We start from the raw sequence: 26,188 nt of genomic DNA on the forward strand, positions 1-26,188 counted from the left end.
TTAGCACAGCCAACCCTGATTAGCTTCTGAGATCTGACAAGATCAAGCTAGCCTGGGACTATTCAGAACAAGATGGTCAGCTGCTGCAAAGATTTGAGAGGTGCTTCTCTAAAAATATCAGAGGACATAAATGCAGATGTTCACTCTGAGGCCCAAGCTCTAGTATCCTCCACACCATTTCAAAAAAACCTCTGCTTCTGTGACTGAAATCTGGAACCCTATTGTACTATATGCTAAGAGCTTTACAAATTTATTACAATGATGCTTCTTTCTGAATTTCATGCAGTAATCATGACTATGATATATGTAAATGATTCTACGTGCATACATACTTTCAAGTAAAACATTTGTATGCAACCTTTCCAAAACCCAAGTCTTTAGGATTGCAGACAAAATCAAACCCCTCGTAATGAAAAATAATAATAGTTCCCCAATGCACACTCTCATTTAAATAACAGCAGCAAGAGCAACAATAAAATATCACTTAAGAATAATGTTAACTAGGCATTTTAAGGACAGTAGGGTTGGTACTAAGTGACTATTTGTTTGAAGGTTGGGACATCACCACAGAAAATACTTCTGTGTTTGACTCACCTGACCTCTAAAGCCAGGTGTGTAAAAACACCTAGAATAGGGTCTTAAGTTTTAAGGAATGGTGAATTTCATAAAGGAGAATACTTTACCTGGAGTAAATGTCATCTCTGCCAAGTTGTAAAATGTAAAAATAATTTTAAAACAAATCTATGATGCAGAAGAGAAAAGAGAGCTTGAGGGGATTGATTACAATTTGTGCATATGAAAAACAACTTGCCAATAACTGTAAAAAGTATGTCTTCTGTTGGGACAGAGAGGATTCCAACAACCCACATGAGAGCTTCACATGGCATAGATATTTGTATGCTCAGAAACAGCCTTTCACTTGTTGATGCCATTGTTCCTATCAAGAAGCACATGTTCGATAGATCCAGCTTTCTTTCTCTATAGCTGGATCTATAGAATATATTTCATAGATATATAAGTGAGAATATTTGAGCAAACTATAGTGGATTGTACCCATGATGGCCACTAATAAAGTTAGATAAAACAGCATTTCAAAAAGCATTTTCCCTACAGAAGACTTTGTATACAGAGTATATGAAAATTATATAAGAATAATACAGGTGTCAGTTATTCATACATGATTATCATTAAAATCAATGAAAATTTCCCATGACTTTAACATGCATAAAAATATTATCCCTACATTCATTAAAAAACAGAAACTGCTATTCAAAAGCAATAAGTCGGTTATGCAGAAGAGTCTTATAGATCCAAAGCATGTTTGAGATGTAAATTATTACAAAGTCGATTTTGTGTTATTGCAAACATTTCATTTGAAGAACAGAGTCTTTCCCTTAAAAAGTACTTCCTGGTAATCTTTTTTTTTTTTTTTGAAAGCACAGATTGCTTACCTGTAATAGTTATTCTTCAATTAGTCATTTGTACAGTTACAGATATAGGAAGTTGAGTTTTGAGCAGAACTTTTTAGAGCTAGCCTTAACGGTTATTGCTGGCACTGATTTCATGCATTTTGAGAATAGGCACAAGATAGGTACACATGCCCGAAGTGGGAGTAGAATAGATACCTATTGCAGGGAAGGTGAGCTGTACAGATTACCATTCTAAGGACATTTACAGGTAAACAACCCAGTTTTCCTCTTCATGGTCTCTGTGCATCATGCAATACAGAAAGAATAGGAAGCTGAGCTACTTAGAGGTGGGAGCAGGTAAGATCAGGAAAATAAGGCCTTGGTCACTGCGCAATTGAAAGAGTCATCCTGTCTCGTTCTGATGCTGAAGGCATAGCGTTCCATAAACATGGATGGTTGTGACCAGATGACAGCGCTGCACAGGTCCAGTACAGGCACACAGTTGGTAAAAGCTGTGGAAGTGGCCACTGCAGCAGGGAAACGTGCTGAAACTCAAAACACAATCTATCAACAAGACAGTCCATCTACTGTAGAGCTGTGGAGAAACTTTCCATCATTTCTGTGAACCACCATACCAAACAGTTGGGGTGCTTTCAGAAGGCAGTAGTTCTGTCTCCATAAAACACACATTCTCCATGAACATCTATCAAATGCAATGCCCACTGTCCATCTGAAGAAAGGTAACTTCAGGACAGAACAACTGGAAGAACAAAACGCTGGATGAAGTTAAAGCAGATACAACTTCAGGGAGAAAGATAACTTCAGGACAAAGATCACCTTGTCCTTCTGAAAAACAAGGTATAGAAAATTAGCCTTAAGGACACTTAACCCACTAGCTCTCCAGACAGATGTCATTTGTTTATTTAGAAAATGTATGTATATGCCACCACTTCAGAGACCTGCTGTTATTATGTCAACAAGGAATGTAATCTTTGAAACCTGATGTCAATGTCTTCAAAGGCACAAAGGATACTCCATGAGAGAGGACAGGATCAGCCTATGGATCCTAAGCTGAAACATGTGAATGGGGAGGGTGTTTGGATTACAGAATGCCCTTACAAAACGATTTAATTATTGTGAAAAACACAGTAGCCTTCAAGAAGCAGCCATTAACAAAGGAAGCTTCAGAGAAGATATACTGAGAAAAAAGACCTACCTCCCCAATTAAAATTGCAGTCCTCCTATTCCTTTTATAAAACTGCCCCCGCCCCCAACTGACCTGGCCCGGCAGGCCATTTCACCAGGGGGGAGCCACAACAGAGGAAGCTCATGAACAGCCTTTTGACTATTATGTATTGAATGTGTTGCTCCTTCAGCTGGAAAGCAAGAGTGCGAGGAGACTTGGAGCTCATACGCTTATGCTTGTTTGTGCAATCTAGGGCGTCTGTCAGCCACTGTTCAAACTGAGTTGCCAGGGAGAAGGGGACAAAAAGCCGTAGAGTTTTGGAAACCACCAAGCGTTCCAGAATGGGCCTTGGGTTGCAATGACCATATGGTTGCCCCAGTAGGCATCCAGTTCCCTTACTAATGTGTTCATGGTAATAGTGTTTGAGGAAGACAGCTAACGAAGATTACTCATTGGAGGAGCTGTCTGTATGTAGCCACAGAAAAGGAAGAAAGTGCCCACAGCAGAACACTATACATATTTGAATTGACAGATAAGTCTTAGGTAAGTGGGGGAACTACATCTGGATACTTGTGGAATTTGGTGAATGGAGTTACTACTGTAATGGATGCCATTGGGCCAAGGGAGCACTGAATTTCACTGGGGACTTGAGACAGGGAATGCATGAAGTTGGATGCCACATCCATAATAGACTAAGCTGGCTGGGGACAGTAAAGCATGAGCCCTGAGCATGTTCTGATGCTACTATAACTCCAGGAGTTACAGATGTGAATATTTTGTATTGACATGGAATCCCAGGCTGGCAAGTAAATGAAGAGTTGCCTGAAGGGTGTGCAAAAGGGAAATAGAGAAGTCCACTGTCAGAAGCCAGTCATCCAGGTAAGGGTAGACTATAATATCCCAATGAAATAGAAATGCCAGTAGTACTGCTGTGGTTATGGAACAGAGGGAAAACACAGACACATTCAATATTTTCAAGTGCAGGCAAATAGAGAAGTCACAATCTAAAGTCACATATAGAGGCAGAAAAACAAAGAAACAGACACAAGTGTAGTTCACAGTTTCTAGACAAAGGTCTAAGTGATGCTGGTGCTGCAGAAATCTAAGAAAAGCTGAGCAGGAAGGCATGGCTCTGCCAACTTGAGGCGTGCACACTACTGTTTCTCTTCAAGATGGGTGGAATCAGCACTACATCTGACTTTTAAACTTAGCATTGGAAACTTTCAATTGATACTCTGAACAGGCTTCAGTTTCTGGTCTGGTCTTCAGTGTATCTGTGACACACTGAGACCAGAAAGAAGGCTAATACTGAATTGCAGGAAATCTGTAAAATAGATATTAGAGAACTTCAGAGGCCTTTAGCTAACCATCTATGAATGGATCACGAAGCTCCCCAGCAACTGCTTCTGACCTCTGAACATCATCATCATCAAATCCTAAGTAGTATATTGGGCAACAAGGGCTCTCCAGCATTTCCAGTCTTGCGCAAGTGTTTCAGCCACTTCCCGTGCAATATTCAATGCCTTCACGTCTTGCTTGAATGTTCCCCTCCAGGTGTTTCGGGGGCGTCTGAGCATGCTGAATCTTATACATGCCCTCAAGCTATTTAGCCATAGGGGATACAGAGGAGATGAATGGCGATGTGTGAGTGCTAGCAGTACCTAGAAATGTACAGAGTGCAGTGTTTGCCTCTAGGAAAGGAGTGTTGACTGATCATAAGACTGGTCTCAGCTTCTACGAGAGAGTTGTAATAGTAATGCTCCCTAGTCCCTTCCTTGGAGAAATGCTGGCTCAGCTGCAATCAGATGACACTGATGGAAGATTATTTAATCTGGTCCTCAGAAACTGAATAGGGGAGAATATTTGTAAATTGGGCACAGTTGAGGAGTACACAGATTGGTCTAGAGGTACAGTGGTCGGGGATCCTTGAACGAAGTTGGTCGAACAGGCAGGGAGCCTCGTGTGGATACCAGAACAGAAGAGGAAGTCTGCTTCCTACAGTCCTTATCCTTCTTAGGGTCTACCACAGTAGGTTTGAGTTACAGGAATATTTACAGCTGATGGGATCAATCCCTGTTGAAAGGGAGGTAGCTGTTTTTGAGGCTGAATCAAGGATGACCTTCACTTGGTTTTGAGGATGTGATTGGTGGAAGGTGGTGTCAAATAGTGTTGGGAGCGTGACAATAAGAACTGACAGGAGATTTAGTTCCAACCAGCTTGTTCAGTGAATTTTAAATAGTGGGGGGCAGGATTTGACCTGTTGTTCCTTCCAAACTCAGTGGACACTCAAAGTGAGCATCAGTAGTAGGCAACTTGCACCCAAAGGAGATACAGTCCTTAAAGGTGAATTTCCCCATGTCCAGGAGTGAAAGGAAAAGTGGGTGGGAGAAAGAGAGGAAACTGTCACTGGTGCCATGGGGAAGAAAGATCTTGGAACAGAAAAAGAGAAAAAAGTCTAACAGCAGATTTTTTTCTCTACTTTTTTGGGGGGGCGGATAGGAAAAAAATGGGTAAACTAATGAGTTGAGGCAGAGAAGTTTCTCAAGATGTCTCCACTGAGGCAAAGAACTTATCAGGAAGTGTGGCTCTGTCCTTTACTGAGCACAGGTGTTACAGTCTAGTGCGAGTGGGTGGAGCCAGGGTTGAAGCATCCCCTTTCAACTTAGCTCCAAAGTTTTATCCATTTTGAACCTGCACATGCTCCCATCAGTGTAATGCACAGAGACCATAAAGACAAACTGCAGAATACATTCAATGCACATAATACAAACATAACTTTTTCTGATGGGAAAATCTATATCACAGGGGGTGATGTTTAAGCTGGAGAGGTAGTGAATGTGGTGGGGGACTACTTAACCCCTCCTCCATATAAATGCCCCACAAACTGCTTTTGCCCCAGCTGCTGATCTGTGCAGAGTCTTTGCTGCAGGCAAAGGTTGCTAGGCTTTGCTAGGCTTTGGGGCAGAACTGGGAAAGGGCCAGGAGAAAGGGGCGGGGGCGGGGGGGGGGCTATGCCAGATTCCTTTGATGGCTGATGTTCCAACTCTTGTGTGGGGAAGAGGTGCAACAGCAATTGCCCCTGTTCTTCCCTCCAGTGATCGAAAAATAGCACAAGGTAGTGGAGCAACTGCCTTCTTTTGCTAGCATCCCTCCGAGATAGGGAGGCTCAACAGTTGCTCTTTCATTTCAAAGGGTAAGAAAGGTGAACCAAAGCTATGTGGCGCCTTAAAGGGTTATGAGGTTCTCATTTTCAGCATAAACAACATTGGTGTTCTTTTCCAAATGTAGGCCCTGGTAGGACTTCTTTTGAAGGAGAAGGCACAAGATGGGAGAGAAGAATTGTGGAGGGGACTCTTGACATAAAATCCTGGCCCTTGAACTGCATTCACATGATCCTATGCATGTCTGCTCAGACGTGAGTCCCACTGTGCTGCTTAGGCTCATTCCACACATGCAGAATAATGCACTTTCAAACTGCTTCCAGTGCTCTTTGAAGCTGTGCGGAATGGCAAAATCCACTTGCAAACAGTTGTGAAAGTGGTTTGAAAACGCATTATTTTGCGTGTGCGGAAGGGGCCTTAGTTTCAGGTAAGTTTGCACAGGATTTCACCCAACTATTGCTATTGTGTTCATTATGCTATGAACTTGCTACCCAGCTTGCAACAACCTTCTTTAATTAAAAAAAGGAACATTCACCTGCCAGAAAGCACCACTAGGCTCCACCCTTGCAGACCCAGGCTGACCAATCTAACCTACTTGAATTTGCATTCATAGAGCAGGGCAATTTAGCTGTGGGGAAGAGGCTAAAAGGGGGCCATCAATTGGAGGGCAGCCCAAGGAGGCTTGACGAGATCCTGAACGAGGGGATGTTCTGGCTCTCCTGGAATGCCTGTCAGTATCACGAAGGTATTGTCGAAGGCTTTCACGGCCGGAATCACTTGGGTGCTGTGTGGTTTCCGGGCTGAAGATGCCAGCCACAGATGCAGGCGAAACGTCAGGAGAGAATGCTGCTAGAACACGGCCATACAGCCTGGAAACCACACAGCACCCAAGTATCACGAATGCTTCTGGTTGCCTCCTTCATCAATGGTTTATTTTATTTATTCCTTTGAAAAATAATAAACCATGATTCCCATAATGGCTTAAGTCGGTCTACATAACATATTCCAACAGAACATAGAAACACGAATCAAAATAAAAAAATCTAAACAAAAAAAAATGACAACTAATATTGTGGCAGGATTGGACTTTATAGCTGGGCAACAGAAAACAGTCATCGTGGTAGAAAACAGCAGTTGGTTACTAACCCCTACTAGCATTTGTCGACCTTAGATCCAAACATTAACAGCAGCATAGAAAGAAACCAGAGCCACCCTGAGTCGAAGGAGGGCAGGATACAAATCAAATCAATCAATCAATAATAAATAAATAAAGTAGCCACCATGTTGCTGTCAAGAATTGACATTATTATGCTGTCTCATAAATACTTAGGATAACTTATTGCAAAATCTTACATAATTCTTGGATAGGAAGGCAGATACAACAACACTAATGTTTAGATTTGGGCTGCTAACCCCAGGACTAGACTATTAACGGATACAAGAACGAAGAAAATGAAAGGATTTCAATTCATCCAAATAGTCACATTCTATAATTTAACGAATTAAAAACAAAGTTAACTGCTTAATCTTGTAGTTTATTCAAACTTTGAACTTTAAAAAGGCCTTATCGTATTTGAACTTTTAAAAGGTCTTATATTCTTAGCACTCAACCAAAAATACAAGGTATTCACAGAATGTCTATTCTAGCATTTTACTGATTCATGTGTGCATGAGACCTCTTGCACCTGAAAACTTTGGTTGTATCAAAGGAGGTTTCCTTACTTTACTGGCTCCCACGACTCCCGCTCAAAGCCCCTGTGAATTGATTGTGCAATTGAGGATTCCATGAGATCCACATATCTAACAACAAGTGGAGCAAACAGGTCTTGAAGATGTTTGTGGTATTTTCCATTGCATAAATTATCTAGGATAAATACAAATATAAGAAATTTCTTACAGCGATCAGCAGTTGCATTATTGCACAGCATATATTTTGAGCATAACTTAGTAAAACAATATAACTTGAACAGCAAACGTCCTGTCAGATAACAGATTGTTTTTTCATCAAACCGCAGATTTTCACTGACTTTCAATCAATTTCATTAGGCTATGATAAAGTAATTACAGGATTGATTTCTTCACTGGAAAGAAGCAAACAATGACATCGTTCTCTTTAGTTTCAACCTTTACCTAGAAGCAAAACAACTGTGTAGTTTTTTATGCTTTAAAAAGTATTTAAATTATGCATTAAATGCATTAAAATATCACCATAGGTATTAAAAATAGTATATTTTTATACAGGTTATCCTTTTGAATTTTGGAGAATGGCTGTGTCTCAGTGGCAGAGTCTCTACCTGCTAGGAATGCAGAAGATCCTAGGCTCAATTATCTGGGTCTTCAGCTAAAATTATCAGGTAATGTGAAAGACCTTCACCTGAGATGTTGAAGAATCCAAATAGACAATATTGATCTTGATGGACCAATGTCTGATTGACTATAAGCCCATGTCTTAAGGTGTATTTAGTACAAATGAAAATTGGCTTGAATCATGAAACATCTCGTAGTTTGGTGAGAGGGTAGAAAACTTGTCAGAGACAAGCTGACCATCACTTCCACGGATCTATAGCTGTCTTGTAGGGAAGATATAATATTTAAAATGGTTTTATGCTTGTAGCACAAAAAATGTCCTTAAGCAGGTTCTTTTGCAGGTTCTTCATCATGAAGGTTACAAGATGCTAGAGCTCACATTTTTCATAAATTTGTGCTTAGAATTCGACACCAGCCCCATTTATATATCTTTGCAATACTGTGTGCAGTAATCTTTATCTGCTGTCTGGTGACACCGGAGTCCCACAACCCGGATAGTCTTGCTCCACCAGCTGGGAATCACTGAATGAAATCAATGGGATTTTTTTGACAGAAAGCAGAAGAAAGATGTGAGGACCGTATTATTGCTATAATCTAGCACACCATACTGGCTGATCATATGGATGGAGAAGTGAACAGCTTCCTAGTTTAAAACACACTAGCTTCTCCGGCTGACACTTTGAAGAAGCCTCTCCCCACCCCACTGATTTACTAGTGGTATTTTAAAGGAACCTCCAAAAGCAAAACAGAAGCCTAAAATCTGCAGGGCAGTTCTAAACAGAGTTATGTCTTTCTAAGATAACTGAAGTATTTCCAGAGTGACAAATTTGCTTTTTTGCTTGCTTTGTTTCTGAAGCACCTGTATCACTGGCTTCAAATGGAACAAGAAAACTTGGTTCATCCATAGTTTCTCCTTGAGACTCTTTCATTCTCATGTTAGCTCTGCATCCAACTTAGATGTTTCCACAAATATAACTATTGGCATCCAATACTTCATTTAACTCCTGGAAAGACTACATTCCATTTTCTACCATGCTAAAAGAATTATGATTAATAATTGAATATTTTTTCTGTTACCCTCTAGGTCAGTGGTTCTCAACCTGGGGGTTGGGACCCCTTTGGGGGTCAAATGACCCTTTCACAGGGGTCGCCTCTCTGCATCAGTGTTCTCCATCTGTAAAATGGATAAACGTTAGGGTTGGGGGGTCACCACAACATGAGGAACTGTATTAAAGGGTTGTGGCATTAGGAAGGTTGAGAACCACTGCTCTAGGGGGCTTTCGACACTGCCAGCAAACACTACCAGATTTTGTTTTCCACAGTTGGCTTGCAAAGTTTGTTTAGTAATGATAATGACACTGCACTGGTTAAGGCAACGGTGTCAATCATGTGGCCCGGGGGCTGAATCCATCCCCTTGAGGGGGCTCATCTGGCCCATGAGCTAGCTGAGGCAACCCTGCTCCCCATCTGGTCTGGGCTCATTGGGCCAAATTTGAAGCAAGGGAAAGAGGGGTTACCTCAGCTGACTCAGGGGACTGATACGCCCTCTTCAGGCAGCTATCCCACCCTGCTGCGAACTCACCAGTACAGGCACATCCCAAGTGCCCTTCTGGGGCCAGTCAAGACAGCCCACCCCCCCAGTTCCTGGCCTGACCAAGTCACATTGATGTCATATCTGGCCCTTGTAACAAACGAGTTTGGCACCCCTAAGTTAAGGCATGGGTCACAGTTTCCTGAATCCGAATAAATAACAATACAGCTCTTTTAAATGTAGTGAGTAAGTTAAAATGATTGCTGAAGGATGCTTTCCAGTGCTACTGATCCTCCACAGGAATCTGGGAAATCTTGAAAGAGATTATAGTTAATGCAACAGTTTTCAACCATACAACATTATATGCTCAAAAGACTATACATACAGTCGTTTCGGAGGGAATCATTGAGAAGCTGAAATAGTGGAAAGCTGTCCCAGGTATCTGGGGGCTGGACTTCTAATGCGGCATCCATATCCACCGCAAACAAAGAGAGGAAGGTTTCCGCATGTTCAACCATTAAGTCTGACCACCAAGCAAAGGCCTTTAAACGTGTTGGGGGGGGGGGGGAGAAGGAAAGTGAGAAAGGAATGAGTGTTATCCAAAACCCCAGTACATTTTGTCTTGTGCCTCATTAGTAGGCATTAAAATAACTAATATGCATCCTATAGAAAACTAGCTTTATTGTAAAGAGAACAGCAGTGAAAAAGGCGAACACAATACACAGGTGGTATAAACGACAATCCTTAAGCACCTGCTACTTTTAAGCAGGATCTTCTCAAGGAGTGTGGAATCAGATCTTCTACATATCTATAATGCAACAGAGGAGGCATGTCTGTTCAGTTTACAATACCCCACATAATTCGATTTGGATCATGCTATTTACTGGTGGGGTCAACTAATTCTCTATCTAAAATATAGAACATCTGGGAGTTTCTTCACTGTGTTTGTGGGTTTTCTGCTTTTCTCTCCCGCAATGCTTTCAATGGGTCAGGAGAATTCAGAATTACAACACAAAAATTGCAGTGGCATGGGAATTTGGCAGCCCTAAAACATCCCACGTTAAAATTCAAACTCAACTACTGGGCAAAGCATCTACAGAACTTTTGTAGGTAGTAAATTCAAGCTGATTTGTAGCATTACTATAGAAAGCAATAGAGCTGTAATCAATTTTTGAACAATACCATTGTAAAATCCATCCACAATCAAGTTTCAACTTGACTATGGCCAGAAATAAACCTAGGGTTGAAAACCAAGAAATATCAGTGAAGTAACTCGTTGTCATGCGCATGGGTCCTTAAGAATTCACTGCGCAGCTTCTTCGAAGTGACATTCACATCATTCACGACTCAGATGTGAATGTGTTTGGAACACATGCACGCGTGTTTAAAATCACTTCTGGCTCAGGGGCATGCAGTGGCGCTGTCAACAGAACCTGGTGCGTTAATTGTTAGGCAACATGATTACTTCTCAACAGGCTAGTGTTGGTACACACGCTAAGAAACAATCTAGTCTTTGGAGGGGGACAATAAGAAATGTGACTGAAGGAGACTAAATTAAAAAAATAAATTATAATTATGTTAATTAGCCCTGACTAAATTTTAAAAAATGATTGTTATGTTAATGACAACCTTATCTTTGTAAATGGGAGAATGGACAGTTCAAATTCAAAAGACAATTCTCTTTTTTAGATTCCACGCTTTCCCTCACTAAAAAGTTGGCATAGATATTTATACAAAAGTAACTAATAAACCAATATTCATCTACATTAAATAATTCACTAAATGCAAACCACACTACCAATGTTTCTTAAGTAAACCTATTTCCTACTCTATTGGCCAGGGGTCCCCAACTGTAAAGAGTCTGTGGGTACTTTTAGAATTTTGACACAGGTTGGTGGGTGCAACCACAAAATGGCTGTTGAAGGAGGTGGGGCCAACTGCAAAACATTTCTGGAAGAAGCTCTGTTAAACAGGATGTCTTACAATGAACATACTGCTTTTCAGTTAGTTAGTTTTTTTGCTCACACACAGCTTATCTTCAGTCATGCTATGAAGAACCTTGAGCTGTGGTGGCTGCTGTTAACACAGCAATGTGCTTTTAAAAATCTGCCCAGCCAATCCAGTCTCTAATGGCCAATGTGAAGCCCTGCACAAAAACTTCATTGGACCTCACATGCTCTCTAAAAAGCACTTAGAAAGTGCCTGTGAACTCGTTGGTGGGTGCAATGGCACCCACGGGCACGATGTTGAGGACCCCTGCTAAAGACATTCTTTCTGCAAGCAATGCATCATAATCGGAATGCTATGCATTTGGACAGGAATGTCATCAAATTTGCAGGACAAGTAGAATGAGATTCCTGGCACTTTCCAAGTGCTCCCAAATGACACCCTGTTTGTCCAGGTACTGCTTTATGTCCCAGTTTATGCAATGTTACCAAATCGGGACGTTGGGAGGCTCCTGTGTGAATGACTGGTGTATATTTCTACTGATTTTTTTTTTTGTAGAAAATGATGAATCGTGATTTGCCCCATATCAGGATTTAAAAGTACAATCCATGCTAAAGAGCTGTTCCGAAGATGAGCATCATACTCCAGAAAATGTCTAGTTATTATTATTATTATTATTATTATTATTGATTGATTGATTGTATTTATAAACTGCCCTCCCCCAGAGGGCTCAGGGCGGTGAACAAACAAATAGATAGAGCACAGTAAAAACAAGTTATAGATAATCATTAAATATGGCTCTCTATATTAAAATCAACCCCCAATTAAAATGCAGCATCTTAATATCAGAATTACCGATGGCGTCCTACTCATGGTCCCCTAAGAGAGGGGGGAGGAAGAGGGAGGAACGGCAGGGTCCACAGGTGTTAGAAAAAAAAGGGGGGGGGGCATTTGAATGACAAATATTTTCTGACAACTATTTGAAAATAATATTCTTATATTTGAAGTTCCCTCTCTCTTTTTGCATCAGTTATTTACTTAATTCTTGCAGAGACTCAAGGCAGACTGCAAAAAAATCTATTTTGTTAACTTTTGGAGGTTTGTTCGCATTAATTAAGCTGAATCCCACCCCTACATGACAGATAAACCCAGACCTAGGGTTGGGGAAAAGCAAAATATATTTTTTCTCCAAATGCCCACAGAATGATTACAGAATTCTGCAATTAAAAGCTGGTTTCCATCAGACAGAAAAAAGAACAAATTCTTCAAAAATTCAGAAGAAAGGAGTGTGGACATTTTTTTGAAGAAAAACTCTTAAATTCTGTAAGTAGCACTCAATTAACAGTGCAAGGAGACTGTTCAAAGGCAGAGCTAACGTTCTGTATTCAGAATATGCCATTCCTTTCTCAAAGTGGGAAAAGTAACATGGCTGTCCTCAACAATGCCTTTCAACAGAGTGAAGTTTCAATGCCATCTACTTACCTTTTTTGTTATAAACCTGAAAGAAAAGAATCCTCTCTAACCACAGTACTTATCGTTATTTACCTTACCCCATGGAATGCATGTATATATGTATGTCTTCAAGGATGTACAATACATATATACATATTCATACATACATTCACACACATATATATGGAGAGAGAATTGGGATATTGAAAACTCATGATACTAGCATCTTATACTAGTACCTTACATAAAATCCTTACTACTTAGCTTTTGCAGTAGAAAAAAAGGTTTGAGAAACGTAAGATAAATGGCACAGACTTAAACTTGTTTACAGAGCTATAAAACAGGTTATTAAAAAAGCTACTTTAGGAGTTTTTAAGGACTTGTACATGTTGTGAGATGCTGTGAAATGGGCCTTATTTGTCTAATTAACTATACTCCGTTCTACATAAAATTATATTAGATTGTATATTCCTCTACCACAGAACACAGCATGGCAGACCTTCTTTGTTGTAGAATGCTCCACCTGGATCCTAGTGCCTACCTAGCTCCGCTCCCCCCACTTCTGTTTGAAAATAAAAATACCTTTTGACATAAATACTGTTGTATCAAAGTGTCATGTTCAGTGATGCACAAAATAATGGTTTTGGCAAAGGTAGTGCGTGAAAATGAATGATAATTCTCATACTCATTTGGGATTATATTCTAATGCGGAAGCATACAACTTCCCCAACGGCTGCACCTCAACTGACTGAACTATCATCTTCACGTGAAACAGAGCATACCTCATTCCCTTGTATAATGTTACTGTTACTCCATAGTTGGGGAATGTTAGACCATGAGTTTCACGTGAAATAAGATTTCCATATGGTAATTTCCTATTTTGGCATTGTCTTATATAGCAACTCCTGCATATGGGGCACTGGTGATACTTATGTTCTGGCCTGTTAATGAGCTGCGCATTGCTTCGATATTCTCCTGCATAATCATCAAAGTGATCTTACTATGAATGCCACCAGAATTATTCAGTCCTTAAGAAAACCTAAACCAGAAATCGTATTTCTGTTTGTATTTCTTGTCTGTTCCTACAGCATCTGTGCTTCAAAGTCATAGCCACTTGCCTTCAGGGTTTCATTATTATTGAATAATTATGAATTTCTGAGCCTTGATAAGGGCTATACAAAACAAGATACTGAAGTGAGAAACAACATTATTTTCCTGAAACAAGCCACCACAGCTCACAGAAATATATCCTTTCTAATTACTCATAGCTGCCTAACCACATGAAAATGGATGTTGCTTCACCCCTCAGTAACAGATAATTTCTCTCCATATATAAATATTGTATATTCCGGAACAATAACACACAATGAGCAAAATTATAAGAGGGCTACTGTTACTGTCTAATTGTTTGGTTATTCATTTCCATTACCAGCAGGGTGAACTAGAGATCAGGTGTATGCTGAGCCACAGAGGTAAACAACAGGCTGAGGAAGGAGTCCAGGCAGGTAGGACAAGTGCTGGGATGTAACTGAAGTGCTTGTAAAAATACACCCATTGCTACATGCATGGGCTGGAAAATTTCCCCCACATTGACCCTGTCATGTAGGGCTACAGTTCCACAAGCAGCTCCATCTGAGGTTGCTGTTACATTCCTCGGATCAAAAGTTACAAAGCAAGGATGTCCCAGGGAGGGTCCCATCAGGAAACATGGCACCGAGAGGGCATGCACGGAATATGACAGGAGGTGACTTGTTTTCATTCAGTTTAGTCACATACCTCTTTCCCCTGCCAGGATCATCCAAGATTGAATGAACAGTAGAAAAACAGGGAGGAAATTTAAATATGTAATCAGGCATTTGTTGGGATTTCTGGATTGCTAAGTGCTAGAAATAAATGAGTTTTACTCATATGGTTTTATTAGACAATGGATTTATATTATTTTATGTTGACCTGATGAAATTGTTTATTTTAATACTGCATTTAATCAATATAGACATGTCAAATGAGAAGGCACTCCGAAAATAGGGAATTAAAGTTAACAGTGTTAAAAAAAAGTTATGAACAAATTATTGTTTTGGCTGTAGTGGGTTTTCCACACTGTGTGTCTGTAGTCTGGTAGCAAAAACTACCAGACCATGGCCACAGAGCCTGGAAAACCCGCAACAGCCAGTTGATTCAGGCCGTGAAAACCTTTGACAACAAATGATTGTTTTATCTGAATTGTAAAAAGGTCATTTATAAAAAAGCTATCACAAACCACTGTATTTTCAAAAAAACAAAAACACTGCATACAGGCAAGAAAGCTACACATGTGGGCTGAAATCCTGACCCCATGTAACAGCATATGCACGATAGCTGTTGAGTGGTGTGAAAGTCATATTTTCATTAACCTATGTGCTTAAATCCTCAAGAACAAGCTACATTTGCCTTTACTAGAAGTGTATATTTAGGTAGTGTCAACACTGAGGCTACTCTGCAACTGAAAAGTGATACAGGGTTGGAACACAGGGCCTAGTTAGCCAACTCTACACTTACTTGCTATACAGTCCTTCTCCTCAGCTGACTTCCCTGGTTCCCAGAGACCTAAGAAGCCCATTAATTCCTCTGAAAGTATGCAGGAGGGGCCCTGCCCACTTCTCTGTGCTGCAAAGCAGTCCTTTCAAGGCACAGCAGCAGAGGAAAGAACAAGACGCAGCACTGTCATAACCATGGTTGCAATGATACAGGGGAAGACACCAGTGGTATCCTTGCATGAGTGCTTGGGTCCCGGCCAACTGGTTCTACGAGTGGTACTCCTGAGAACACTACTTTCTCTTTCAAGATTAGTATTTATCCTTGGTCAGGGTGCATTACGGCTTATCCTTGGTAAGGGTGTATTATGGCTATAGACAAAATGGTACTAACTCTGTTTAAGGTATTTGTCTGGCCCAGCTAATATTCTTGTATCCTTGTAGTGTATACTTAAGTTCCATAAACAGCTATACGTTTACAGAAATGTGATGTAATCTAGGAAGCTGTCAGCTCAAATAGTACTTTTATATATATATATATATATAAAATAAAAAATCAACATAAAAACATAAAAAATCAACAATCTAAGGTGTGAGATTTTATATATATATATATATATATATATAAAATCTCACACCTTAGATTGTTGATTTTTTATGTTGCAGTTTATCAACTGTTTAATAATCATACAGCCAAAGTATTGCTTCTAACAGTTATGTACATATGAATTGTTAACTGAAAAATTATTCCTTAAGAATACCCATGGAGAAACCCACACAAACAAAAATTATGTTGAACTGTGCCATCCATGTGGCTTTTGCAAGAAAGACCTATAAAACAAGAGAAGTCAGGAATCCGGGCAGTGGAGCTCTCCGAAGGATCCTTGTGGATTTTGCATTCTGACACAAAGAGTTTTCACAGTAGTTCCTTTATGTGTAATCACCTATGGGACTGGTGATGGAATAATTCCCAAGAATACATTTTGGGCATAAGAGGGTAGAATCTACCATACATTGTTTTCGTTTTAGCTCAGTCGTGCAATGCACAGTGGTACACAGTCCGCAGCTCTCGGAGAGCCACATTTGCAATTACCAACAACCAAAAGAGCTTCTGCCCCTCAGGGAAGCTCTCAGCTTCCCCGTTCTTCCAGCTGCAGCTGTTTCAAGGTGGGAACCATCTCCCAACTACTGGGGAAAGGACTTGTCCACTTTCCTCAAACATGGGGCAGGTGCCATTTTAGGTCATGGTGCTCAGAAGAGCCACAGGTGGCTCCTGAGCCATTGAGTATCACTGGCTTACAGCATTTTTAGTACTTTAATAATGCTTTTAGAGATCTTTCTCTGCAAGATTGTTTTATTCATATGTTAACTTTATTTGGGGAGAATGGTTGGTTTCGCTTTGCTCCATGTTCACCCTATGGTATTAAAAAAATGTAACATAATAAAGCAGTGGTAGATCCCAGATCAGAAACCATTTTAGACCATTGCTGCTCACCTCTGCATGGTGTTCTTCATTCTGTTGTAGAACTTCAATTACCAATTCTGCCAGGCGAATTGTATCTTCTAGCTTTTTGGCAGGCGTGACTAATCGACCTACATTTTCTGTAGTACAAGAACTTGAATTAAAATGGAGTGAAGCAGGATAAGATCAATGTAAGGCCAACAGATTAGGTGATTTTTTAAAATAAAAAAATCCCAGAATAATTAATAATAGCAATGTAAAAATCTACATCATGCAAGGATTAAAATGCTGTGTAGTTAGTACTGAGCAAACCATAAAGCCACATTTGTTGTTATATTATGGAAACAGTGCTCCAGCTTAGAATTCAAATATGCAGTACAAATTGTTTTCCTTTGCACTGATATGATAGCGATTAAGTTGTGGAAATGAGAAATTTACATTTCCTAGAGACAGCACCTTGGTGTAACAACTGCACAGAGAACATTCTGTTTCACAATTTATGCAGATATGAGCTACAAATCAGTGATGTCAGAGTATCTGGGAACTTGAAATAGGCCTCAGAGGACCAATGACTATTTTCATGTCAGTTTGCTGCTATTGACAGCCCCTAGTGACTGCTGCTCTATTGCTAGTTTTGTTTTAAAGTGGCCTTCATGCTAGCAACCTGGACATCATCACATTATAGCAATCACATCTGGCTAGATGATGATGTCATTGTTACTAGGAGGAAGACTAACTGGAAACAAACAAACCTGGTGCCAAACTAACAGCTGATGAAGACACTCTCTGGATTGTAGCTGTCATGGTAGGTACTAGAGAGCAAAGTCCCAGAGAGGGGAACACTTAATGTGTATCAATGTGTTGACGCTGGTGCAGCTTTTGCAAACTTTCCCTCCCCCACCCACCCAATAAATTAATGAAGAGCATATTTCAGGGGATCTGTATGTGAAATATGTCCCACATGTTGGCTCAGAATTACTATCAAGTTGTAGGCCGTTTCTGCACAGCCAATTACAGCACTGTGCCGTCGGTGTTATTGGCAACACTGCAGCAACAGAGCATTTGCATGGGTGGATGCTCCATAGACAGGTAGCGCATCGGTTGAACCCTGGCACTTTGCACGGCTGCGCTTTGCAAACAGCGCTCTTTTTGAGTAGATGTCACGGGCGTTCGGCGCTAGGATTGGCCAGTGTGGACTGCCAATGTGGGGGCTGGGCTCTGTGGCACTGATTTCTGACGGGCACTTTGCATGACGCCGATTGCTGAGCACTGTTGTTGAAAAGACACACTCGGTCAGTGACTTTCAAATAAACCGTTGTGGGCCCGCTGGAGCACCGCTGCATCACTGCAGCTTTGTTTCTGCAGCGATGGCTATTCAAAGTCTCTGCCTATAACACTGTTTTTACCGTCCTTTTACTGGCTTTTCTGGCCCGTGCAGGAGCGGCCATAGTGTCTGTGGGTGTAGAACAATAGGACCAGTTTTTCAAAATATTATACTTGGGTGTTTGTTGAATATAACCTTTAAAAATGATTCCATCATTGTGTTGTTTCTCCTACATTGTTAGTGTGTAAGCAGGGTTTGTGGTTTGGGTTTCTTTTTTTGCAATAATTATGGTACAGGAGTGCTGTGTGGTTTCCGGGCTATATGGCCGTGTTCTAGCAGCATTCTCTCCTGACGTTTCGCCTGCATCTGTGGCTGGAATCTTCAGAGGAGAGAATGCTGTTAGAACACGGCCATACAGCCTGGAAACCACACAGCACTCCAGTGATTCCGGCCATGAAAGTCTTCAACAATAAATTATGGTACAGTTCCTAAATGGTAAGTTACTTGTCCTAAACTGGAAACTCATATTTTGTATCTGTTAACAGGGAGTCAGGTATTGTTATGGTGACCTGTGTGAATCAGACTAAAAATAAAATAACCTATGTGTTTATACATTTTGGAACTAAGGTGACTAGAGGCAAGGAAGGACAGTGTTCTGGTGCCTCTAACACTTGGGTGGAAGAGAAAGTTGCTAGATGAATATCAATGGGAAGAGCTGAAACTATTGCAATTCTTCCTCTAGCCTAAATGCTAAAGGAACAGGAATACCATCTTTCTTGGCATCTGTTCATTTTATCTGAAAATCTGGCCTGTCTAGCACTTGGTCGTCATAACACATAGAGGACCAGTTACATGATTTTTTTTCCAGCACAGAATCAGCATAAACACGATCAATAGCCTGCCCATTCAGTAACACTTCCACCAGCCAGGAAACAACGGAAGTGGTGAAAGGAATAGCTCAGAGCTGTTGGCCTGGGAATCAAAACAGGTTTCCAGTTCTTGGTTCCAAATCTTGGTTCCACAGGGTGCAGAAGAACTTCAAGATCATGTGTTTTACAACGAGAGGTTACTTTTCAAACTCATCTAAATGAGAGGCAGTCTGATCCCCAACGCTGTGCTACACTGTCAACAGTTCACGAAGCAGAGAAAGTCATCTCAAGGGTTTCCATGCTATAATTTGCTTTGGAGGCTTCATGTGGAACGGATAAGTATAGAATAAATATTCTAAACAGATAAAGTCCATGGCATTGATATGCTTCAGTGCAGATCTATGCTACCCTGCTGAGCTTGAAAAAGGAGGGAACAGGAGTAAAATGGGGAGGAGGAAAGGACATAAAATGATTTTAACAGTTTGGAAAGATTTTGAAGAGTGCAACAATCTGCAACCTCTGTGCTGGTTACTATAGCTCTGTGTTATTGTGAACATACCCCACATCATACTTCTGTAGAGGCTGATTTGCATATGTTTAATAACAAGCTCATCTGCAAGAAGCTGTCTCTAGATAAAATGAAAATCTCAAGCTAAATTTTGTTTCAACAGTACTTCTTGATAAAATTGCTTGCTATCCACTGCATCTCATTTCCCGCAAATAGCTGGAGCACTGATCGGCCAACGAAACAATATACTTCTTCCATCATTTCATACATTGTTTAAATCATACAGTGTCACATTTCCCATGCAAAATGTTATGCAACAACAATGTTATTTTGTGCTGACGTTGATATTTGAAAATGTTGCATATGTCAGACATTGCTAGACAGAAAAATGTGGACATTTTGAAACCCGTGCTATTTCTAGGAAGCGTTGCACTAGAAATTTCTTTATTAAAAGCCTACGGTTGAGACTAGCTTCCTAATATCTAATCTACGGTAAAACAAAACAAAAAAGAGAGCTAAACTAGAAAATGGTGAAATAAAAGGAAGGAAAACTATTACAGTACTTGGCGTTTGCTTAGGTATGCCTTTCAACATCTCATTTATCATTTTAGTCTGCGTTTGAGTGGATGGAGTGGGCCCAGCTGGGGGCTTGGGCACTGACGATCGAGCTGTTCGTGAATGATGTAGAGAGACAGCAAAAGTAAAGACACATGTGACTTCATAAACAGTGACAAAAAAGATGAAAATTTTGAACGAAAAGTAAGCAGAAATGATAAAAGTACAAGTGGAATAGCGGCTGTTTTGCTTATCAACTCAAGTACTACACAATTATGACAACAAACATTTTTTTTTGAAGTCGACAGATTCTACTATGCTACGAGAATTCACAATCCAGGATGCTTAAAATTCAGTGTGAATGCTAATTGTTATTTCATGTAGCCAAGTGCAAAAAGCAGGATTTTAGTATAGTCAATTAGTTTCGTTTAGTTTTTCCCCCCAAAAGGGGAAAAAAACCCTTCATCTGCATGTGTTGAATGTGATAGCATTGCCTGCCTTTTGTACTTATATAGTTGCAAGAAATATTGTCTAATGTAGATTGCTTATTGATATTTCCAGATTTATTAATTGAAAAAGGAGATTCCAGAAATGACTTGCATTGCTAGGACTGATAGCAGTAAAAAAAAAAAGTTATGCCATTTTAGGTTAAAAACATACTTATGCAGCATTTCTTGTAAAATTTAAATATGTACTCAAATTTCTCACTTTTTTTTTTTACAAAAAATGTGTGGTTTCTGATTGTTTCCAGCTCATTATTTTCCACTTGGAATTCTAGTGGCTTTTATATTCTGAATCATATATAAAAACTTGCCAGCTCTATCAAATATGTTCCTTTGCTATTCCAAATGTTAGAATACTGCAAATCAGTACTTGACCCATCTGTCATATAGTTTGCAATACCCACTCTAATGGGCGTTTGTGTATATGTGTGTGATGTATTCTATATGGTGAATGTATTTCTCTTATATTTTTTGTACATTTAAAATTAGCATTTTAATAGCCAAAGCACTTCTCTAAATAAGTCTGTCTGTAATGAGTCTGGCATATTTATCTGGATGGTTATTGCCAAAAATTCCTTTCGTTTTGTTTGCATTTTTGAGAGAGAGAGGGGGAGAGAGAGAGACAGGGAGATCCTAATATTTAAAGAAAGAGGATTTCTGCTTGTGTGGGGTGAGCCCTAGTTGTACTGACCTCCTGAGGGTTCTTTCAGGCCAAATCCTCATATAACTTTTTGGTGTGATTGCTTTTTCACCAGGTGGCTTTATTGCAATGATTTTTATGATGAATATTTCATTTTAATCTACGGTACCACCCTTTGGTAGGACCGCAGCTCACCAACATGGCATATATTTTGCTACAGACCTATTGCTACTGAGTTAGTCCCTGTCATGGTAACTCACCAGAACCTATACTAAGAAAGCATTTTAAGATAAAACACCACATGAAATGTGAGGTTACATGCACAATTTACAGCAAAATCTTTTTGTCTGCCTTTCTCCTTGCCCTAAGATTTGATATGAATCCAATTTGAAATGAATTGTGCTCCAAAACATCTCAGTCTAATTTTTCCTCTCTCACAAAAGACAGGAAAGGGAGATTAGACTAGCAAAATTTTTGCCTTATGTTAAATATATGAGTTCTGATTCCAAATGCAACTGGGAGGGGACCTCAGAACACATGTTCTGTCTAATATTTCCATATGCGTCTCTGGTTGGAATTCCGGCTTCCTTAAGAGCTACACAGTATAGAAAAGCGGTCCGGCCTTCTCCATTTTCTGTTTATGATTCTGGAAGGCAAGTGGACCAGGAATTTTTTTACTTCTGAATTCAATAACAGTGCCTCCTAAGAACCCTTCCCTGGAAGAAGCCCCCGAGCAAAAAAAAATAAAAGCATTGAGAAATGAAAGCATTCCCTGTCTTTCTGCTTTAAGGCTGGGCACTATGGCATTTAGGGAATATGGGAAAATTCAACATAGGAAACATAGTTCTGCAAATTTCAAAGGATTTATTGGCCAGCATAAGTTTGTCTGCCATAAATTAGCGTACAATTCTGCAGATTAAGAAAGGACAGCAAGAACACTGAAACAATGTATTGTCGAAGGCTTTCATGGCTGGAATCACTGGGGTGCTGTGTGGTTTCCGGGCTGTATGGCCGTGTTCTAGCAGCATTCTCTCCTGACGTTTCGCCTGCATCTGTGGATCCCTGAATCAGATCCTCTGAAGATGCCAGCCACAGATGCAGGCGAAACGTCAGGAGAGAATGCTGTTAGAACACGGCCATACAGCCCGGAAACCACACAGCACCCCAACACTGAAACAATTTATATAACGATTGAAAACACGGCCTTTGTGGTGCTCTGGTTCTCTATGACATGACTCAAGGAAGGACAAGTCAGAGAGAACATCACGCCTTGTAATGCACCTGCCTCGTGCTTCTTTATAGCAACATATCTAGAGAACTCTTGTCAGGTTTTTACATACAGTGCGCTAATACTAAATTAAACAATGGACACTAACAGCAAACAGGACTTCTACCAATAGGAACAACCTTTTTTTTTTAAAAAAAATCCACCAGTCATTAGTCAATTATGTCACCAAAGTACTTCTGCAGTCAATTCATATCTGACCAGCTCCCAGTCAGTTACAATATGATTGGCATGTAGCAGAGAGACATTTCCGCAAAGGGTACTGAAGCCAGAGGACAATTGCACCCATGAGACACAGCCAAGCTGCACAGCGCACCCTGCAGTAATCCAACTCTACACCAGCCTTAAATATGTTTGAGTGACTAAACTTGCCAGCAGCGGCACATTCCTGCCAGTTGCTGCAGCCCTAGACACCTACAGCAACCCAAAGAAGAAAAAAAGAGATTTCAAGCTTGATTTGGCATTTTAGATCCTGCGGCTTCATCGAGCACGATTACGCCTGGGTTGATGCAGCTTCAGTTCGTGTTCCTTGTGTATCCTGTAGTGCGCCCAAAGCAGAAAAAAAGGGAAAGGGAAGGGAGGGGGAGGGGAGGGGGAGCGGGGGGAGAAACAGCACAAAACAAAGTGGCCATAGCAGCTGGCCTTATCAAGTTGTTTTTAAAATATAACCTAAAACACATGACCTACAAATGCGATGGCGCTGTTGTCAGAAACTGACCCACTGTGGTTTCCATCTCACTCTAGGGTTGTTTTTTTTTTTAAAGAGTTGTAAAAAAGCGATCAGGGAGGATTTGGGCATATTTCCCTGCAGCTCTGCAACGTGTACCACAATAGTAATTAAAATACCCCTGCTGATTCCCCGATGATGCCAGCAAGTGCTTATAGATGGCTCCTGCCAAACACTGGCTCGTGATGCCATTGTTTCCTCCTATGATAAAAAGCAGGGAATAACAGTAGGAATATCGAATCGTGTTTTATTGGTTAAAGTCCAAATTCCAGAGCTATTCTTTTCGTTTGTTAACAGTACTTTTAAACCTTCCTCTGTATTCATGTGTACTTGTGAACTCAAGTGTCCTTGCTTCCTAAGAGTTGGTTCACACAAACTGGACCCCTACCCCCGCGCCCCTCCATGTGAGTACTTTGGGAGAATGATTGACTTGTGGAAGGGGCTGGTGGAAGGGTACTGCTCATACACTGTTTTTGTCTGAAGTAGCCCTTCCACATTGGAGCTGTGTAGGTGGATACTGGAGCTTACATGACTACCACAATCACAGAAATCATAGCGGCTGAGCAGATGCTATGCAAATGAGGTCAGTTGGCCTGCTGCCTGGTGTTGTGCTGAGGCACTGAAGGCCACATATAAAGCAGGATGCTGGACTGGACGGATGCTTGGTCTGCTCCAGTGTGGCACTTTTTATATGCTGCAGCATTCAGTGAAAATTTGAAGCCTCCACTTCCACTGAGGGAAACTCCTGAGGCTGGGGAACTCTTCAAACTTTGTTGATGTGAGAGAGCTAAACAAATGTGGGTTGCCAGTAAATAAAAGAATACACCCTGTACACACCAAATAGCACTCTCCTAGTGTTCTTAAATTTTCTTCTTACAGATGTCTGCCCTGTACTTGGCTTCCTGCTGAGTGCAGATGTCTGCCCTGTACTTGGCTTCCTGCTGAGTGCAGATGTTCACCAGTTCAAAGAAGAGCCCTTCGCCCATGTTTATTGGTCCGTGAGGAAGGGGCCACAGTCTTTTGCGCCCTCATTTTTCCTTGACTATCTGTTATCCCCGTGCTTCAGCCTCAGCTCCCATTCACTTCCTTCCCTCTTACTCTTGTTCTCAGATACTGCTTCTTTACCTTTGACTCTACTACAGACCTGTGCCATGCAGATACATAGCAAATGTCCAGCTGCTATCACTTTGTAGAAACTTTCATTTCTAAGTCACCATTAACAGCTCTTGGCCTCCATTTTAAGAAAGAAACCATCTGCAGACTTTGGGCACTTCCATCATACCTTTCATCTTCTCCATTTTTGTACTCAACTTGAAGCAGAGCTAAAGGTTGTGGGAAACGTAAAAACTTGTCCTCACTATTTTGCGATATTTTGTTTGGTCCTAATATATATAACTGGTCCTCTCATCCCCACCCCCCCAAAGGTGGCAGTCGCACTGGAAGCATGAGATGCGACTGCAACCTTACAAAGACTGCTGTTGCTTGGCAGATGTAAGAACATAAGAGCATAAGAACAAGCCAGCTGGATCAGACCAGAGTCCATCTAGTCCAGAACTCTGCTACTCACAGTGGCCCACCAGGTGCCTTTGGGAGCTCACATGCAGGAGGTGAAAGCAATGGCCTTCTGCTGCTGCTGCCGCCCCTGAGCACCTGGTCTGTTAAGGCATTTGCAATCTGAGATCAGGGAGGATCAAGATTGGTAACCAGAGATCGACTTCTCCATAAATCTGTCCAAGCCCTTTTTAAAGCTATCCAGGTTAGTGGCCATCACCACCTCCTGTGGCAGCATATTCCAAACACCAATCACACGTTGTGTGAAGAAGTGTTTCCTTTTATTAGTCCTAATTCTTCCCCCCAGCATTTTCAATGAATGTCCCCTGGTTCTAGTATTGTGAGAAAGAGAGAAAAATTTCTCTCTGTCAACATTTTCTACCCCATGCATAATTTTATAGACTTCAATCATATTTCCCCTCAGACGTCTCCTCTCCAAACTAAAGAGTCCCAAACACTGCAGCCTCTCCTCATAAGGAAGGTGCTCCAATCCTTCAATCAGGTGTTTACTGAACAGAAAAGCAGCTAATTAAAGCACTGATTAAAAGGGCAAAAGGTAAATGTTTATTAGGAGCTACATTCAGGATAGGAAAGAGGGAAAGATAGCATGCTACTATCTTGCTAGCTAGGAGGAGTCTCTGCAATTAACCTCTGAGAAGAAGCAGGATATTTGACCTGAGGGTTTCAGTCCAAGGACACACATGAGATGACACAAAGAGGGGGTCACTAACTTTACAGCCCTCTCTAGCTAGCCACTTGCCCACTCCCTGCTGGGTCTTCATCTCAGTTCCTTTACACATTAGACATTGCTACATCCAACAGCAGATCTGTGGGAAAGATGTGGAAAAGGACCCAGCGAGAGTACATTCTCAGAGATGTGGCTGCCACCTGGCAAAGACTCCTCTGCACTTGCTTAACCTCCACCAACACTTATCGTTTAAGCTGTGGGAAGGCAAATCTCCACACATTTCTTCAGGAAATATGGGTTGGAAGTCAATTCTACCACCCTATTTGGACTCCAATTGGAAGGGAAGCAAGTGCCAGTCTATTTGCTTGCCTTTAGCACAACTGCCAGTTCTGGCTACTTGTGAGATCACACTATATGCTGCTTTCTACTGGCACCATTCATCATGAGGACAGAATGCATACATCATCCTGGATACTGTGGGTTTAAATTGGGCTGGGTATTTCTTTAATGAAGATTTTTCTCTATACTTTGAGGACCCTTGTGATGTGCAAGACCTCATTCCCTGCCTTCTCT

At 40.9% G+C, this 26,188-nt stretch overlaps 1 protein-coding gene across 34 annotated transcripts in view; it reads right to left on the reverse strand.

Annotated features, from left to right (window-relative positions):
* The window catches only part of CADPS (calcium dependent secretion activator), a 492,336-nt gene that overhangs the window by 112,155 nt on the left and 353,993 nt on the right, over positions 1–26,188 (reverse strand). For 11 of the 34 annotated variants that reach the window (XM_048488340.1, XM_048488315.1, XM_048488313.1 and 8 more), the window contains 4 exons: positions 16,999–17,105; positions 14,770–14,778; positions 9,980–10,136; positions 7,479–7,620 (listed from right to left, as the gene is read on the reverse strand). In XM_048488340.1, the coding sequence (XP_048344297.1) occupies positions 7,479–7,620; positions 9,980–10,136; positions 14,770–14,778; positions 16,999–17,105 (415 nt within the window). Of the gene's footprint in view, positions 1–7,478; positions 7,621–9,979; positions 10,137–14,769; positions 14,779–16,998; positions 17,106–20,229; positions 20,335–26,188 lie in introns of all 34 variants that reach the window. The other 23 variants (XM_048488307.1, XM_048488324.1, XM_048488320.1 and 20 more) reach the window with 3 other exon arrangements.

Source organism: Sphaerodactylus townsendi, linkage group LG03 (genome assembly GCF_021028975.2).
Source record: "Sphaerodactylus townsendi isolate TG3544 linkage group LG03, MPM_Stown_v2.3, whole genome shotgun sequence".
Taxonomy (NCBI): Eukaryota; Metazoa; Chordata; class Lepidosauria; order Squamata; family Sphaerodactylidae; genus Sphaerodactylus; species Sphaerodactylus townsendi.